At 50.2% G+C, this 18,899-nt stretch overlaps 1 protein-coding gene across 3 annotated transcripts in view; it reads right to left on the bottom strand.

Annotated features, from left to right (window-relative positions):
• Window positions 1-4,975: 4,975 nt before the first annotated feature.
• The window catches only part of ECE2 (endothelin converting enzyme 2), a 30,708-nt gene continuing 16,784 nt past the window's right edge, over window positions 4,976-18,899 (bottom strand). For 2 of the 3 annotated variants that reach the window (XM_061166705.1, XM_061166702.1), the window contains 18 exons: window positions 18,705-18,791; window positions 18,220-18,355; window positions 17,809-18,024; window positions 17,237-17,361; window positions 16,975-17,121; window positions 16,760-16,825; window positions 12,592-12,780; window positions 11,754-11,896; window positions 11,357-11,471; window positions 9,922-10,032; window positions 8,467-8,565; window positions 8,287-8,364; window positions 7,691-7,794; window positions 7,406-7,516; window positions 7,212-7,279; window positions 6,814-7,004; window positions 6,625-6,720; window positions 4,976-5,939 (listed from right to left, as the gene is read on the bottom strand). In XM_061166705.1, coding sequence (XP_061022688.1) covers window positions 5,763-5,939; window positions 6,625-6,720; window positions 6,814-7,004; window positions 7,212-7,279; window positions 7,406-7,516; window positions 7,691-7,794; window positions 8,287-8,364; window positions 8,467-8,565; window positions 9,922-10,032; window positions 11,357-11,471; window positions 11,754-11,896; window positions 12,592-12,780; window positions 16,760-16,825; window positions 16,975-17,121; window positions 17,237-17,361; window positions 17,809-18,024; window positions 18,220-18,355; window positions 18,705-18,791 — 2,259 coding nt within the window. In that variant the 3' untranslated portion in view covers window positions 4,976-5,762. The remainder of the gene's footprint in view (window positions 5,940-6,624; window positions 6,721-6,813; window positions 7,005-7,211; window positions 7,280-7,405; window positions 7,517-7,690; window positions 7,795-8,286; window positions 8,365-8,466; window positions 8,566-9,921; window positions 10,033-11,356; window positions 11,472-11,753; window positions 11,897-12,591; window positions 12,781-16,759; window positions 16,826-16,974; window positions 17,122-17,236; window positions 17,362-17,808; window positions 18,025-18,219; window positions 18,356-18,704; window positions 18,792-18,899) is intronic. The other variant, XM_061166703.1, reaches the window with a different exon arrangement.

Raw genomic sequence — 18,899 nt, 5'->3', positions numbered from 1 at the left:
CTGTTAACAGCTGGTGACTCCAGATGAAGAGTACAGGAATGTTTATTGTACATATTTCAACTGTTTTTTCTGTTTAAAATGTTTCAAAATAAAAAATTTGAGGATGAGTAGGAGAACATAAGCTTTAGAGAGGACAGACCTGGTATTTAAAACCAAATTCTGGACTTCTTTGTTGGTTCAGTGGTTAATACTCCATGCTTCAAATGCAGGGGGAGTGGGTTTGATCCCTGGCTGGGAATGTAGACTCCCACATGCCATGTGGCATGGCCTAAAAAATATTAAAAAAAAAAAAACCATATATGGCTGAGTCCCTTTGCTATCCACCTGAAACTATCTCAACAGTGTTGATCGGCTATATTCCAATATAAAACAAAAAGTTAAAAAAAAAGAAAGACCCAGTCAGAAGCAAAAAATGGAAAACAATAGGGAACTAGTGCATTAATTATGGTGCATCTATATAATGGAACAGCATCACAAAAACATGCACTATCACAGAAATAAGCCCATGAGTTAGGTCATTGAATAAAGTATACTGTGAGTTTAAAAAAAAGAACAAACACCAAATTCTGCCCTTCACCAGCTGTGATATTTGGGCAAGCTTCCTAACCTCTCTGGTTTCTTCTTCTATGAAATGTGAGTAATTAAGTATCTCCCTCATAAGTTTTTATGAGAATAAAATAAGACAATGTATATAAAGTGTCTGGCTAGTTGCCTGGCAACTGGAGAAAATGCAGTTATCATTATCCAGCTTCCTCAGATTTGCAGGGCTGCCCCTTGCTCCCTACCTCAAGCACTCAAGCCCCAAACCTCTCTGGCCAAATGCAAATATCCTGCAATTATTCTCAAGGCTTGATGATACATTGATGACCTGCCTCAAGCCTCATTTCAGTCAAATTGCTCTCTCAGAAGCACTCCTTCCTACTGTTTGGCCAGACTCCCAGCCTTGTCACCAAATTGCTCTCCAGTCAAGGCCCATCACCTTTTCCTTCCCACCACCCTCCTTCAAATTGCACCCACTGACCAGCCATGCTTCCCCCAAACTTATGGCCTGAGCTGTAGAACTACACCTCTTATGGAGGCTCTGAAAATCATTCAACCCAAAGCATCATTTATGTAACACTGGAAATGCTCCAGACAGGACACACAGTTGCACTGTTTCCACTGGGCTGCTACTTACTTTGTGTGATATTTTTCAAAGTCAGATTGCATTGTGGCCCTTCTTCCTACCATTAATTCCCAGGACTGAAAGGAGTTGTTACAATCCCCTCTTTTTCATAATGACTGTTACAACTTCCCTTCTTCTGTTACAACCTCTTTAGTATGCCCCTTTCGCCTACCTCCTTCTGATCAGCCTAAACATCTTCCTATTTCTGAACATGCTCTGCCCCTTTTATCTGGATCAGCCTTTTCACCTTAATGTTCCTTCTGTATGGAATGCCCTTCACCGTTTTTTATTTTAAAAATTTATTCAGTTATTTACTTTCAGCTGCACTGGGTCTTCGTTGTGGCATGCAAGCTTAGTTGCCATGCGGCATGTGGGATCTTAATTCCCCGACCAGAGATTGAACCTGTGTCCCCTGCATTGGAATGAAGATTCTTAGCCACTGGACCACCAGGGAAGTCCCCTACTCATTACTGTTTTTAGCTAGCAAATTTTCCCATCCTCTGTACTCCAGCTCAGGATCACCTGTGTAGGAAGCCTTTCCTGTTCTTTTGAGTTATCAATTTCTTCCCTGTGGTCCTACATTGCTTGGTACCTACCTCTCCCTCACTCCACTCTGAGCTCTTAGAAGAACAGGAACTGTGTCTTATTCATCTTTGTACCCCTAGCACCCAGTCTAATACCTGGCTTGTGGTAGGCCTTGACAAGTATTTGTTAAATAAGTGAATGACTGAATGGCTTTGCATTCATCTTCAGGTCATCTGTGTATACGATAACGGCCCACTGGAAGTCTCTTTGGAGCCCAGAGCCCAGCACTGGGAAACTCGGGAGTATCCACCTGTGAGTCAGCATAGGTCTACTGACACTGTGCTTATTTAATGGGCGACTCTCTTCCAACGTGACATTTCCAGAGTATGAAATTATGTTGTTTGGCATGTTACTGTACTGTGCATTGGAATTAGTCCAGCTTCCATGGGACAGTGTAGGGTATGGCCCAGCACCTTAACTAATAACTGCTGTCCTGTACCCACTGAGGAGCACCATCCTTTATTCCTCCTTCTGCTTTAACACACCAAAGCATATTACAGATGGGTATTTGTCAGCTTGGCAGGCTACTAAGGGTGAAGGTTACATCTGCCACTTGCTGTTCACCTTGCCTTGCCTGTGGAACCAAGCGCCTGCAGAGTGCTCAGCAAACAGTGCTGCCTCACTTACTTTCAGCATGTGCTTAGGCTTCCTGTAGCTACCTGGTTGTCCTATGTACCTGGCCTGAGTGAGCTGGGTGCCATGGAAATGCACCTGCTAGTAACAGCCTCACTTGGAGGCGTGATGAAATTGCCCAGAAGAGATATATATGCTTGAGTCTCAACTCTGTCATGACTTAGAGGACTAAATGGTGGTGATTAAGAGCATCTGTGTTCTAAATTTAACTTTAATGCAGTGTGTCTTAGCTGACATTGGAAGTTATATAATTTTTTTCTTTAGTTTCTCTACTTGTAAGATACAGACAATGATATACCCTCCTTGTAAGCTGTGGGAATTTAATGAGGTGATGTTTTTAAAGTGTTTAGTACAGACTTAAGCAAAAAAAGAGACTTGGTAAATCAGGACTTCTGCTTATTATCATTATTTGACACGTTAACCTTTTGCAAATATGGAGTTTTAATGCCACAGTGGCCAGCTGGTCAGTATTCTAAGCTGGTCTTTGAAGTCAAGTGTCAAGGGAAGGGCAAGGCTTTATGATACCAAGCCTCTCTCTTCCGTCATGACACTGACATTATAAATCCCATTTTCTGTGCAACATCCAAACTTCATAAGCCAGTTCTTAATATATCTTTGGGTTCTAGAACTTGCTAAGCCCATGAAGCCACTTCTTGAAACATTAAAGCTGATCTAGGCCTCTGAGATCATCTCATCCAACCCACTTATTTTACAGACTGCCAAGGTTACTGAGATCTGAATAGAGGATAAACCATGCATGGTGTCACAGTTGCAGGTGGCAGAGCTGGAGCCAGAACCAGGCTTCCAGATGTGACAGCTCTTCTCCTTCCAGTACACTCCGCCACCCCTTCTAGAGCTGTGTTCTCAGAGCAGAGACTCAAGTCATACTTTCCCTTGATATTAAGAGCTCCCAAGCCCCCTTTCCCCAAGGAGCCAGTGATTTCCTTCCCTTGGTGGGCAGCCACATATCCAAGTCACTTGACAGAGACAGCTCTTTATGGGGACAGTCTGATGTTGGGACAGGATACAGCATGCAGGATGCGTGACCAGGAACCCCACATCAATCATTAACAAAGCTTCACTCTTACCCTTCCTCATTTAATAAACCCACCTGTACTTAAACCTTAGGGGACACTACATTATAAAGAGAATTGATATTGGACCCTTTCCACTGTTTTGCTCTGGTTCTCATTTTTTTTTTTTTTTTTTTTTTTCTGGTTCTCATTTTACAGATAAAGAAACAGGCTCTTAGAGGTTAGGGGACAGGCTGAAGCTCATATAGCTGTCAGAGCTTCAATTTCAGACCAGGTCTCTGACTGCAGTGAAGTGATTATGGTTAGATCTGTGAAATGGAAACTGGAGCATGTGTAGCATATGTTGCTATGAGGATCAGATGAGTTCGTGAAGGTGAAAGTGTCAACAGAAGAGTCACCTGAGGGAAGGAATCATTTTCATCTTGGCATCACCAGTGCCTGGCACATTACTGGTAATCAATATATTGGGTTGACCAAAAAGTTCATTTGGGTTTTTCTGTAAGATGTCACAAAAAAATCCAAACAAACTTTTTGGCCAACCCAATACTTATAAGGAGAAGGCAATGGCACCCCACTCCAGTACTCTTGCCTGGAAAATCCCATGGACGGAGAAGCCTGGTAGGCTGCAGTCCATGGGGTCGCTAAGAGTCGGGCACAACTGAGCGACTTCACTTTCACTTTTCACTTTCATGCATTGGAGGAGGAAATGGCAACCCACTCCAGTATTCTTGCCTGAAGAACCCCAGAGACGGGGAAGCCTGGTAGGCTGCCATCTATGGGGTTGCACAGAGTCGGACACAACTGCAGTGACTTAGTAGCAGCAGCAGCAATACTTATAAATCTATAAATTTATAAATGAATGAATGAAGAAAGTAATGAGTCACCTAGCAGAAGTACCTGGAATACAGAGGTATTCCATGCATGCTCCATTTCCCTCACTTGTTCTGGAGGGTGGCAGGCTCTGTGGCCACCAAACCTGTGGGCTCTGTGCCTGGCACCTGGTAGGCCTTGATGAGTGTGTGCAGGTGGGATGAGTGACTCTCAGGAATGCTAAGCCTTTGAGGACGTGGAGAAACGCATGTCTTCTCATCACAAGCAGAGGCTAGTGCTCCAAGCTGCAGGGAGTAAAGTGCTACCTCGGCCAGGGCTGCCTTCCACTGCAGGGTAAGGGCCACCCACCTTCCAAGCCGACCCTGGCCAAGCTGTTACCCAGATTCAGCATCAGGGCCAGCGACATGCATCCATGGGAGCCTCGGCAGACCCTTCCAGCTACAGAGCAGCCGGGGGTGGGACGTGGCCACCAGTGAGCGGAGAATATGCTCCACTCGCCAGACTCAACTTTGTGCCATTCCTCCATCCTACCTTTTTTTTTTTTTTCCATCCTACCTTTTTGTCTTTTTGGGGTTTCAATTTTCAGTCCCCTGTGTCTGGCGAGTAAATAAATGAGTGCCTAGAAGAGTACCTGGCATACAGCAGGTATTCAATAAATACTGGTGGAATGAGTAAATGAAAACAGGACTGAAGGAAGAGACAGACTGACTGATGCGTGTCTATTTATTGGCACAGGGTCCTCCGGGGCCAAGACCACTCCCTCCCCACCCCCTTTCCTGTAAAAATAGACTCTATCCTTCACTCTTCCTACTCTATCTGCTTTCCTGCTTGGTCCAGGGAGAATCAGTCACCCCCTAAGACTTGTGACCCCAAGATACAGGGACTAGCATCCCTGACATGTACACACATCCCCGCTGAGCCCAGGGACCCTGGGAGGCAGCAGGAAGGTTTGTAAAGGCTGTTGGGCTTCCACTAAGAGCTGGGCACGGGGGCTCCGTCAGAGAGGGCTGGCAGCAGTATTAGGAGCAGTAGCACGAGGAACATGGAATAAGGGTCGCCCCTAGGGGTGGGGCTGAAAGGAGCTCCGTCTATGCCCGAGGGAGCAGTGAGTGAGCCTTGGGGAGATGTGTGGGAGGCACACCTGCCAGTCCTGCGTGGTCAGCAGGCACAACAGGCCCTGTGGCCACCAAACCCACTGGGCTTGGGACCTAAAGAGGTGGACCCCTTCTTGTGGGAGCTGGTGCCCCCTGCCCAGGCCTCCTCCAGGCAGGGTAACACAGAAGAACATCACAGTGAATGGTGGGGACTCTGCTGGAGGCAGGGGTACCCCCAAAGCAGAGGCACAATGTGATGGCCGAGGAGGGACTAGGACTCATGTCACACCTGTGGTGTGGAGGGGCAGGACACAGCCCAGCTGGCATGTGCCTTCCCTCAACCCCAGAGCAGACAGCCTGGCTGGGCAAGCTACCCCAGGCTCCGGCAACCGAGCTGGCCATTTCTCCCCCGACCCAGGTCTACCACACCTCACAAAGCTGCCCTGAGTTCATGGGGGAGCCGACAGGGCAGCCGAAGTGCCGCAGGAAGTCACGGGAGTTGGAGAGAGAGCCCAGCACGCGGAAGCGGGCAGGGCTGTGGGGGTCGGTCACCAGCCCCTCGTGAGAGCTCTCGGGTGTGCGGACCGAGCACCACACCTGCAGGCCAGGACAGACACGGGGACACAGAGTGTCTAGTGCGGGCGAGGCCCCTGCCCCAGCTGCAGCAAGCCATCCCGGGGACACATGGCACCACCACCCCAGCCCCTTGGCTCAGGAGGCCTTGGGGACACAGGAGAGGGCTTAGCCAGCATCTCAGCCCCAAGGTCTTGCTATCAGCACCAAGGGAGGAGAAGGCGCCTGCCCTCTGAAATTCCTCGAAGGCCTTTCAAAGCTGTCTGGACACAGAGCTGCCAAGGATGGATGTGTCTGAGGGGAAGAAGTCCAGCCCCAGAGACTGCCTGCCATAGTGCAAAGTACCTGGAGACCTTGCTGAGTCTGCCACTTACTGTCTTCCTGGGTACCCCTGGACGAGCCACTCTGTCCCCGAGCTTCCTCCTCCACAGCCACCTCACAGGAGCATCATGAAGATCAATCCTGCTCCCTACCCCCTGCCCTTCAAGATCTGCAAAAGCCTCCTGAAACCTTCTCCCTCCTCTGGCCTCCTCACGTGCTTTTGTGGGCCCCACAGGAGGCTGAACATGAGGTCCTCCCAGACCACTTTCCACACTCCCACTTCAGCCCCATTTCCCAGTCCCTTTTCCTGCAGGCCCCAGACTTCTAATGACATGCCTGGGAGGTAGCGGGAGAAGGGCAGACCCCGGGCCTCGCAGAAGGACAGTACCTGGGCAAATCCCACAAAGAAGAGCTGGTGGTTGGTGAGTCCCACAGCTGGCAGCTGCTGCTCCTCCCCATGCTTTCTTAGCCATGCTTTGTAAGCCTGGGGTTGGGAACAGGGGTGGCAAGTGTCTTGGGGCCTGCCCTGCCCCGACCCCCAGAACAGGTGAGCCTCAGCCCTCAGAGGGCCACTCACATTGTAGGCAGCCTTAAGCCCCCCATTGTCAGCAATGTTCTCCCCAAGCGTCTGGCGCCCGTTGAGCTTCTCCCCGTTGACCTGGTACTGGCTGTACTGCTCCTCTATGCAGGCCGTGTGGTTCCGGAAGGCTGCCAATGACTCATTCTGCCACCAGGGCCGCAGGTTTCCTTCCTTGTCATACTCGCGACCTGAGGAGAACTAACCTTTGCATCCTACTGAGACCAGAATTCAACCCTTGGGGGCACCAGTGCCCCCATGGGCTCTCATCCACAGACCCCTCCCCCCACACCCCCACCACCACCAGCCAGGATCCATGGGCCTGCTCTCAACATCCCAAGGTTTTACAGGAGCCATGAGCAATTCTAGGCTGGAGGACACAACTGCGTGACCTCTACCTTGGTCATCAAAGGCATGTGTCAACTCATGGCCCATCACCACGCCGATGCCACCAAAGTTCAGGGCCCTGGGAGGTGAGGAATGTTGAGTGAGGACATGGTGGAGGGACACCTCGATCTCACCTTCCAGCCCTGCTCCCAGCTCACCCGCAGGCCCAGGCCCCAGCACCCAGTCCCTCCTGCCTCAGACACACTTGGGGTGGTTGCAAGCGTAGAAGGGGGCCTGCAGGATGCCAGCAGGGAAGACGATTTCATTCTTGGTTGGAAGGTAGTAGGCGTTCACTGTCTGCGGGGTCATGCTCCACCTGGGGGAGGGAGAAGCTGAGACGGAGCCTGACTCTCCTGATATCCAGCAGCCTGACCTACATCCTACCAGAACCTGGTGCCTCATTTGGGACCCATCTTGTCATCCCCTTCTGTCTGCTCTGAAAACTCCCCACCTCTCCGCTGCCCCAAGTGTTGGCGGCCCCCATTCTTACTGGTCTCGGCTAGGAGGCTTGCGAAGCTGGTCAGCCATCACCTTAGCAGAGAAGTTGTACAAATTCAGCATGTTCTGGAAGAAGGAATCTTCAGACACTTCATACTATGGGAATGGTAAGAAGTAGAAAACAAACGAGAGAACACATTAGAGAAGGTAATAGTCCCAGTTTGGCTACTAGCACCTTCCTGAGCCTCAGTTTCTTCAGCTGTAAAATGAGTGTAAAATAGCTAACAAATAATAATTTGTCAATATTATTTTGCAGGTACTTTATTTTTTTATATATTGTCTCCTTTGATTATCACAACAATCTTATCAGGTAGGTGCTAACAGGACCCTCTTTCACAGATGAAGAAACTGAGGCCCAGAGAGGTTACATAACTTGTCCAAGGTTACAGTTGGGTAGAAACAGGTTTGACTGCAAAACTCTATTTGTAAACACTGCATTCTGCTGCTGTCCAGCCTGCAGCCTGGCACAGAGCCAGCATTTGCCTCTGAAAGGAACCAACAAGCACCTCTCGCAGTTGCAGTGCTTGAGCCCTATGCCCCACCCCACCCCACAGAGCTAAGGATCAGTACTCACAGGCAGGTACTCACCCCATCATAAACATCATCCAGCTCTTTGGGCTCCAGGATGAAGTCCGGGAAACCAATCATATCATAGATGGCATCTGCCTGAAGAGGCCAGGTTAACGATTTCCCTCCCCAGGCGCCCCCCCAAAACTGTATTCTCCATTCTCACCTCAAGATGGCGCCCCAACCCTGGCCACTGCTCACTTTCTCCTTGGCTGCCTGGCGGGTCTTCTCATCCATCCAAACCAACTGTCCCAGAGCCTCCTCAAAGGCGGTCCGGATCTCGCTGATCATCCCCTCTGCCTGGGAGGGAGGGTACACAAGTCGGCCTCCCACACGCATTAATGCGTCATTTGTCCCTGTCCACCCTAGTGCCCCATCCCTGTCCTTCCAGACTCTTGAAATAAGGCTGAGCATCCAGAGAGGATGAGAAAGAAACATGATTTGTGAAAGCACTAGGACTGTGATGGTTTTTTTCCTAATGAATCAAAAAAACTGATAAGTTAACTGAATTAACATTATAATTTAATATAGTGCTTTGATTTTTATCTGATTATGAAAGGCAGGCATTAATAGCAAAAAACTGGAAAACCGAGAGGAGTCAAAGAAAATAGATCATTTAAAAACCCTGTCCTTCAGGGACTTCCCTGGCAGCCTAAGTGGTTAATACTCTGCACTCCCAATGCAGAGGGCACAGTTTTGATCCCTGGTCATCCTCTGTGACATGGCACGGCCAAAAAAACAAAATCTTATCCCTCAGTGATGACTCCTTCTAACATTTTGATTACCTATTTCTACTGTCTTTCCCTGATGGGATATTCATTTATAATATAGAATTATGTTGTGCAACATATATATATATATATATATAAAATAACCTTTTTTTTTCACTTAATAATCATCAGTTTAATGCTTCCTTATAATTCATCCTAGTCACAATTTGTTTTTCCTGTCCTCTATATTGGACATTTAAGCTGTTGTCATTTTTGCCTATTATAAACAACACTGCCACTTACATCTTTGTAGGTAATAAAAACAAATCATGTTTCTTTTTCACCCTCTCCGGATGCTCAGCCTTATTTCAAGAGTCTGGAAGAACAGGGATGGGGCACTAGGGTGGACAGGGACAAAGGCTGCATTTTTGCCTACTGTATATAACACTGCCACTTACTTCCTTGTAGGTAATATTTGAAGCACAAACATTATCATCTCCTCATAAACAAATATTATTTTTCTAATTATATAGGTAACATAACTTATTGTAGAAAACTTGGAAAATACAGAAAACTAATAAAAGAAAAAAAAATCCCTCATAACCCCAACCACCGAAAGTAATCACCATAAATTTCATCCCAGTATTCTCCCTCTTGTTGTTGTTTAGTCCTGAAGTCCTGTCCAACTCTTTGTTATCTCATGGACACCTGCCAGGCTCCTCTGTCCATGGGATTTCTCAGGCAAGAATAATGGAGTAGATTGCTACTTCCTTCTCCAGGGGATCTTTCCGACCCAGGGATCAAACCTGCATCTCCTGTATTGGCAGGTGGATTCTTTATCACTGAGCCACCTGGGAAGCCTTTTTTTCCTTTATGTACATACAAATAGAGGCAGTGAATTTTAACTAAAATGAAGGGTAGTGTTGGAAGGACCTTGAAGACTCACAATTTCCTTGCTCTGCCGGTCAAATGTGGCCTTCACAAAGAGGGATCCCAGAGCAAAGCCAAGAGCGTCATCGGTGTTCGAGATGCAGGTCTGCCACCTCGGTGTGCAGGACTGGAAGGGGAAAGAGCAGGTCCCCTAGAGATGGCTCTGCCCTCCTGTCTGAGGGTCTTTCTCTGTCTCTGGGGCCAGCCCCTCTCAGCTCCGCACATCAGAGCCCTGGGTTTGGGGTGCCATCTCTCCCTCAGACTCCAGGGAAGAAGAAGAGCAATACTGCAAAGCATGCCAACCCCAGCAGTGAAACTTCAGGAGGCACATATACGCTGGCCACTCTGTTCTTAGCACTCTCCTCCTCTTAGTTTCTCAGAGGCCCACTGGGGTCCAGATGTTTCCTACTTAGCTGTACATCTCAGTCTTACATCCAGTCAGTCCCACACGCCAGAAATGTAGGAGTCACCAGCTTCCTCCATCTCCCTACCTCCATATTCAGTCTATCACCAGATTCTAACTCTGCTTCTTAATCATCTCCTCCATCCACCCTTTGCCACTTCCCTACCCTATAACACTATCATCTCTTGTCTGAAGATTTCAATGGCCTCCTAACTAAACACTCCAACTCCATTCTCATCCCCCTCCCCTGTCATTCCCCACCATCTGTCTTCCACTTAGCTGCAGAAAGATGACCTAATATATAAATCCAACCAGTTACACCCTTGCTTAAAACTGTCCCAGGTTCTCCATCCCTGAAAGAAGTCAGGCCAGGCCTCCGAGGCACAGCATTCAGGTCCCTCTGTGGATCACCCCAGGCCAGCCTCACCACCCTCAGCCTCTCGGGTGCCCTCTCCTCAAAATCACGCCAGAACACAGGCAGTACCACCACACTCCTCCCGGCCTCTGGAGATCTGCACATCCTACTCCTTTAGTCCGGAATGCCCTTCTCCCTTCCATTGCTCCATCTCCCAGGTAAAATGTGCTACCCCACCTCTGTCCTACAGCACAAAGAAGATCTTTCATTCAGCGTGCGCACCCCAGAATATAATGTTTGTTTACATATCTCCTTCCCCCACTTAACAGGGCTTCTTGAAACTGAGAATGGCACTTATCACTTATTCATTTTCTTCTTCACTCTCATTATCAAAGTTGAGTGCCTACACATAGCGTGTACTGGTAAGTACTTCACTTATGTGAATTCAGTCTTCAATAACAACCCCACAAGAAATTTCTGTTTTTCCAACCCAGAAATGAAGAGTCAAAATGGTGGTGGAGATATGCTCAAGGTCCCATAAGCCAAAAAATGGAGGAGTTCAGACTGGAACCTAAGTTAGCTTGATTCTCAGTCGTGTGCTCCACATGTAAATTAAATGGTGTCTGACACACAGGGGGTGTGAAGCATCAGCCTGACTGGATTGGGAGGTGGGAGCAGAGTTAGAAAACCCACCTTCTTGGTACCATAGAGGGTCTCCAGCAGCTTCTCTTGTGCAGACTCAAAGCGGTGGTCCAGGCTTGAAGTTGTCTTCTGTACCAGGTTCCAGATCAGATAATTGTTCAGGACACTGGTATGCAAGTGACCAGAACATAAGATAAAGGCAGGAACCATTTCCGCCCCCCAAACCAGCTCTACCAACATGCAGATAACAGGAGTCCCTTAGAGTCATTCTTGGGTGTTCTCCCAGGATCCTTCTCTCTGATCCTGGGAACACACACCTGCTGTAAAAGTCAGGGTGGAGCAAGGTATGGGAACAGAGAACACAGTGGGCCCCCTGAAGCCCCAGCCTATGAGAATAGCCTGCACAGAGCCCTGAACCCCACCCCTGACACTGTGGGCTCCCCCCAACCTTGGCTCTGTGCGGTTGATGAGTTCCGACACCTGCTGCAAATAATCCGTCCCATACACCACCACAGGCTCAGAATCACCCAGCTCCAGCGGTGACAGCAAGAAGGACAGAAACTCCAGCCAGTCCATGGAGGGCGCCAGGGCCTGTGAGCAAAAAGTCTCAAGCCTCCCTGCCCCCTTGGCTTTCGGCAGACCCTTCCCCCACTGGTACACTGGAGCTGGGAGCCCTTTCCATCACCACAGCAACACCTACTAGCTGCTTGGTGGCCCCTTCCTAAAATAAACCCATTTTTAGGCCTAAGTGTGCTTCAATCTGGGAACCCAGTCACTTATTATACATGGAAAACCATCATCTGTGATATTTAGTTGGGCTACAGATCTTCAGATACTTTTTCAAACAGTTGGATCAACTCCCCAAACACCACGCAGGGTCCCTACATACCTGGCCTCTCCTCCAGAACCCCCCTTACCTAACTTCTCCATAATCCAACGACTAAGAGGTTGATGCCTGGTGCAGTAAGGGCCCTCCAGGAGATGCTTCCATTTCTCTTCTGACTGTTTTGCGGGCGTCTTGTACAAGTTGTCACAGATTTTTAACATAATCCCTCTGTGCAACCCCAGGCAACATGAAAGGGACCAAAGGATGGCCCAGTGGGGGTGCCCTAAAATGGACACTATTTTTCCTTCCAGGATAGCAACGGTGAGGCCGGGAAGCTCAGAAACATCAAGGAAATGAGGACAGGACTGGCTGTCTCAGGTAGACAGCACAAAAGGGGAGCTGGGTGGCCTGGGCTGGGGGCTGACCCCTTCCAGCGGTGTCAGTTCCCTGCCTGCCCCACCTGCAGCTCCGCGATGCTCATCTTGTGGTAGATCTTCTCCTCATCCCGCCGCTGGTCCTGGGGCACTGTGATGTTGGCCAATTGTATCTCCAGCTCCAGCACTTGCCGCATCTGCTCCCGCGTGGAGGCTGGCTGTCCACCCAGCAGCATCCCCAGCTCCTCCATGTAGTCCAGATAGGCAGTAAGCACCTGTCAGGGCCCCAAGTCCTCAGAGCCCAGCAACAAGTCCTGCCCAAGGCCAAGAGGACTGTTCCAGCTGCTGCCCCTGCCCACCATCTCTTCTGCGGACCTTCCTCTGAGAAGCTCTTCTAGAGGACCCTCATCATTTCTGCTATACTGCTTATCGCCATCTGCTAGATCTTTTTTTTTTTTTTATTTGTGCCCTTGCTCATCATCTGTTTACCCAAGGAAAAGGTAAATTCCAGGAGAGCACCATTCCAGGTTCCAGTGGCGTATTTACCACTGTATCCCAAAGGCCTGGAAAAGGACCTAGCATAGAATAAGATCTGTCCAGTGGGTAGCCCTGCTTCCCATATCCCTCTTCCCTCTGCCCTTCTCATTTCCTGAAGCCCTTCTACTCTTCCCAGCCCATCAGTGACCACGTGCCTTCACTTAACAGCTGAGTGGACCCCATGGAGGAATTTGGTCTACATTTGGTTTTAATTCCCTTCTACCTCCCATCTTGCCAGGCTTCTGACTTGCTGCCTTCCCCTCTGGCCTCCAGCGGGGAAGAAAACACAGAGAAAAAATATGTAGTGACTCCATGTATGTATATGTATCAAATTCTCTGCTGGGGCTTTACATATATATCCCACCTTCCCCACCAAGAGAGCCCAGGCAACCCCATAAAGTGAGTACTAGGTTCCATTTTACAGACAACATGACTTCTTGACTCATACCATAAATGAGCAGATGGCAGAGTCCACATGTGGCCCAGGCTCCATGACTCCAGGGCCACAGCCCCAGCACTGCCTAGGCTCAGAAAAAACTCATGTCCCCTCAGCCCCTGCTGGCACTTGAGCTGCATAGGAGCAGGGGCTGTATGCTCTATTCTCCACTGTGTTCTCAGGCTCTAGCACAGCATCTGGCACAGTGTAGGTGGTCAATAAACATTGTTGACTGATGGATGAAATCCTGTACATAGAACCTCAGCCCTGCTCAACACCAACTTCCTACGGACATCCTGCCTCCCAGAGACCACTTTCACTTTTGCCCCACCCTGGGCTCCTTTAACTGCCAAAGGCCATCTCTTCTTCCATTCTCTGCACTTCGAAGTATCTCCCTTTTCCCACCTCCCCTCTTCCTTGCTGCTGATGTCAGAAAAAGTCTGAGTACCAATTCCAGTCATCCCAGCTACTAAGGGGGATGGTTGGTTCAACCAGTGATCTTGCTAACCCCTCCCCAATTCACCCCTCTCTCCCTACCTCCTAACTTTCTGCTTAAGACTTACTTTTATTTATTTATTTATTGGCCACACCATGAGACTGTCAAGATCTTATCTGGGCCTCTGGCATTGAAAGCATGGAGTCCTAACCACTGTATCACCAGGGAAGTCCCAAGACTTACTTTTGAGACTTTCCTGAACTCTGCAGATAGGATAAGAAACCTCTGGTGCTGCAGCTTCCCCAAGATGCAGGCACAGACTTCCTACTCAAGACAACTGGTAACACACTAAAAGCTGAGTCAACCATGCGATTCTCTCCTGAATTCTCAAAATTCCTTCCTCCCCTGACTCAGGTGTTATGAAAACCACAAATCTGTTCACACCACTCCCCACTTTTGAGATTCTCTTTCCATTTCTTTTGGGATCAATGCTAAACTTGACCCATAATGTTTATGCATAACAGGACTCTACCAACCTGTCCAGAAGGACTTGGTCCACTCTCCCCTCCCACTCCCCTCTCTAATCTGTCAACAAGACATACCCTGTCCCCTCTCAGAACTTTTGCATCAGCTGTTTCCTTTGCCTAGGACTCTCTCTCTCTTCTCCACAGCCTACCCTCACCCTAGGACCAGGATGGCTCTCTGTTAAAGGACTCTTGGATTGCCACACTTCTCCTCTACCAGCAACTGTACATAGGACAACTGTGTGCATCCTGTTTTCTGCCTTCTCCTCCACTGAGTGGTAGTGTCTTGTTCACCACGTGCTAGCGGAGGGTCTGTCTGAGGGATGCTTGGTAAGTGTTTGGGGGCGAATGGAAGAAGAACAAAGCCCTTCCTGGTTGCCTTGCTCCATAGAAGTCTCTCTTCCTCCCTCTGCCTCTTGAAATACACAAGGATCTCCTTCTTTCTGGTCTCCAGTCTTGCCCTCTCTCTCACTTCTCCTAAGCCTTTGTCTAGGCTTTTAAGGAGAGGCCCCTCAAGCCTTCGGCTCCCTCCAGGCCTGTACTCTCTTCAGAACCCCACTCAACTTTCATACTTGCCTGCTGACCTCTCCAGAGAGATGGTGCCCAGCTCCCTCACATTCACATCACTGAAACAGGCAGCTCCCACTTTGAGTGTCTGCCACATAATCATAAATTATGTGCCACAGAATCTGCTGCAGAATCATAAACCTGCATCCTTCTGCTGCCCCCAAGCACACAATGAGGTAGATTCTATAATCCCCATTTTTCAGATGAAGAAACAGCCTCAGAGACCTTCATCAACTTGCACCAAGCTGCCAAGCTGGGATTAAAATCAAGGTCTGACTTCAAAGTCTGTCTTTTTCTGTGATAGTAACACCCAACCCACAATGTGCTTGAAATTGGTTGTCCCTGTAAATACCCCAGATTCTCTAAGGATCACTCCATCTCACCATCATTCTGGCACACAGCCTCAACTATCTTTATCTCTTCCTCCTTCATCTCCTCTCTTCTAACATCCATGCATTAACAATTCATGATTTGGACTTATGTCTCTTGTGGGGCTTCCCAGGTGGCACTAGTGGTAAAGAACCTGCCTGCCAATGCAGGAGACTAAGGGTTCGATCCCTTGGTTGGGAAGATCCCCTAGAGAAGGAAATGGCTACCCACTCCAGTATTCTTGCCTGGAGAATCTCATGAACAGAGGAGCCTGGTGGGCTACAGTCTATGGGATTACAAACAGTCAGACATGACTGAAGCCACTTAGCACACACACATGTCTCTTGCATCCTCCCCTTCCTGATCTTCCCTCTGCCACTTCCTCCATTTGGGTCCTCAGAGACTCAGAGCCTGGAGTACTGCAGACACTTTTGAGTAACTGATCTCCAGGCTCCCTCTCTTGCATCTACTTTTCACACCCAGCCAAACTGCCTTCCCAAAGCACTGCTCACTGGGGCAGTCCCAGCCTGCCCCAGAGCATGCAATAGCTCTCTGGGGCCTATACAGTAAACTCAATGTGGCACTACAGGTCCCTTCAATAACTAGTCCCTACCCACGTTTTCACCCTCTCATCTGCTTTGAGCTCTACACTTTGCCAAACTGGACCCCTTCCTGTGGTCCAAACACACCTTAGCTTTTCCTTCTTTAACACTTTTATTTAAACTCAGCATGCCCTCACCCTACCCCAGATATTCTGCTCTGGCTCAAATGCAACCTCCTTAGGAAAACTTTTCCAGCTGCTGGATCTCGCCTGAGCCCTAGAGGCCCCTATTGTGAGCCTTGCTCTCAGCTATCTAGGCCCATGAACCCATCGGCATTGAAAGCATCCTGTGACAGAGGCTTTGAAATGTACATCTCACAATGGGTGCCTATAAGTGTTTTCCTGGAAGAGCAAGAGAAAGGAAGGAAGGAAAGAAGAGAACAAGAGAGGAAGAAAAGGGCAGAAAGGAGGGAGGGAAGAATGCAGGGAAGGGAGAATGAAGAAAGAAAGAAGAAGGAAGGGGGGACTTCCTTGGCAGTCCAGTTGTCAAGACTCTGAACTTCCACTGCACGGGGTGGGGTGGGGGTGTTGGGGGAGTCGGGGTACTGAGGGGAGTGGGCACGAGTTCACTCCCTGGTTGGGGAACTAAGATCTTGCATGCCCACACAGTGGAGCCAAAAATAAATAAAAGAAAAGAAAAAAAAAAGAAAGAAAGAAGCAGGGTTGGCTCGGAGACAGGATAGGCTCACCTTCCCCATTCTGACCCTGAGCAAAGGGAAAAGTAAACAGGGATCAGCCCAGCTCAACAGGGGTGTTGGGTGGATATTCTGAGAATCCTCCTTACTTTCTCATTGGCGGTCCTGTTTAGGTAGTAATCTCGAGAGGGTAGAAAGAGCCCAGACTGGTCCACCTGCAATAGCAAGATAAGCAGTGAGCCCTCCCACTGAAATCTGGACTCTTGCGCAGGGAGGCCACCCCAGCCAGCCCATCACAGGGGAAGGGAGTGTGGCCTCAGCATATAGTCCGTAAGTCCCTCCCCACCCTTCCCCAGCCCAGTACCTGGATGACATTGCTGTTGGAACTCTTAGAGTCGGCACTGACGTAGACAGTGAAGAAGGGGGTGGCCCTATACGTCCCCGCTACTGCCTTCAGCACCTCCATGAAGTTGTCCCGGTCCCAGGGCCCCGTAACGTTCCAGCCACCAATCTGAGTGGAGACCATGGTGGCGCCTCTGGCACAAGAGCCCCGAAGCTCCCTGGGGCCACATCCTCTCCCAAGGCCTGTCTTGCTCCCCCGCCCACAGCCTACCCCAGGAGCCTACCTTGTCAATGAGGTCCCGCAGCGGCTGGGCACCCAGCTCCTCGATGCGCTCCACCTGTAAGCAGGAGAGGTAGAAGCGCTGCGTCTTCCGTTCGGCTTCACTGCTGGAGTTGAAGGTGGTGTTTTCTGTCAGAGAGAACACAGATCCGGGTGGCAACCATGCTAACTGCTGAGAGGGGTCCGGACCCTTGCTTGATCCCTCTCCTTGCCTTCTCAAGGGGGCACTGCTCCTAGTGTAGACGTGGGAGGACTGTCAACCACAGCAAAGCAGAGCTTCCACTCCCCTGTCCAGGGAGACTCAAAGATCTCTAAGCCCAACAGATTCCCTGGTGTCTACCACCCCTCAGCGGTGCTCCAGCGCTTAGAGAGGAGTTCCTTCACTGTCCTCAGAGATCCGCTCCCTCAACCCATCTCCACTCTTCAGGAGCCCCCAGTGTCTGCATCCCCTATCCCAGGAGGGCTGGTAGTCATCCCTGTATTCACTCCTGGACATTGAGTACCTACTAAGTGCCGAGCCCTGTGCTGGCACAAGGCACGTACCTGATACAACACTTCCCTGGTGGGCCCACTCACCAAGCAGGTGCTTCAGGATGGCTTGATTCTGGTCCCAGAGACTGTTGAAGGTGTTCCAGCGAGAACGCCCATCAGGCAGAGGGTTTCTGCGAATCCAACCTCCACAGGAGAACTGGTAGAAATCTTCACAGGGGCTCACTCCTCGGTCCAGGGACTCCAGGATTTTTCCAGCCACTCGAATGCAGGCCTCTGTGAGGCAAGTGCTGTGGGATGGGTCTGTGGCAGGGGACATGAGGGGTGGGGTGTGGGGAGGGGTGGGGACAGTCAGTTGGTCTGGGAGAGGCAAATGCTTTGCAAGGGGCCATAACAGGGAGGTTGGGAGGACAGAGGACAGCTGGCAGAAGTTTCCCCCCATCAGCCTCCAGAGTCCCCACAGCTAGGAGGGCTCGTGACAGGAGTGGGAGTACCTACCTCTGTGGTACTGGACCCCCAGGGCCACGAAGCAACCCAGAAGCAGGGCAGCCAGCAATAGAGAGACACCTGCCAAGACCAGTTCCAGCTGCGTGTGCAACCCCAAGAGGCGTCTGGTCCTCTTCCGGAATCCCACCTGGGGAACAGAGGAGGACCTGGAGCTAGCAAGCTTCAGGTGGGCGATCGATTACAGAAGTCCTCCCGGAGGGTGAAGGCCCAAGCAGTTTCCAGAGCCATGGAGCAGACTGCTAACAGGGTTAACTTGGGGCACAGGGGCAACGAGGCAGGCTGAGTTGAGCCCTGAGCCTGTTTTGTGCAACGTCATGGCTTAGAGTCGCCTCACCATAGTCCTAGCGCAGAGGCCAGAGGTGGAGCTGAGGTGGGGGCAGGTGACCCTTCAGGGCAACCCAGAGAGCTCCTGGGTGTGCCGGGCGTCATGTCAGAGCTGGGGGGCCTGGTGAGACAGGGAGGACCCCCTTGCCCACCTCCACGGCGTCCGGGGAGGCCCCGCCCTCTACGGGGGTCTCGGGAGCGTCTTCATCCCGCAGCGTGGCGCGTTTGTATTCCACCATCTGCCAGACAGTCGGGGCGCCGACCCAGGTCAGGCAGAGAGGGCTGCGCGCCCACGGCCCTGCCCCGGCGCCCCTCGCCCGGCCGGGCCCCTCCTGCCTCAAGTGCGG

Source organism: Dama dama, chromosome 19, assembly GCF_033118175.1.
Source record: "Dama dama isolate Ldn47 chromosome 19, ASM3311817v1, whole genome shotgun sequence".
NCBI classification, from domain to species: Eukaryota; Metazoa; Chordata; class Mammalia; order Artiodactyla; family Cervidae; genus Dama; species Dama dama.
This window is presented reverse-complemented; position numbering and strand designations above follow the sequence as displayed.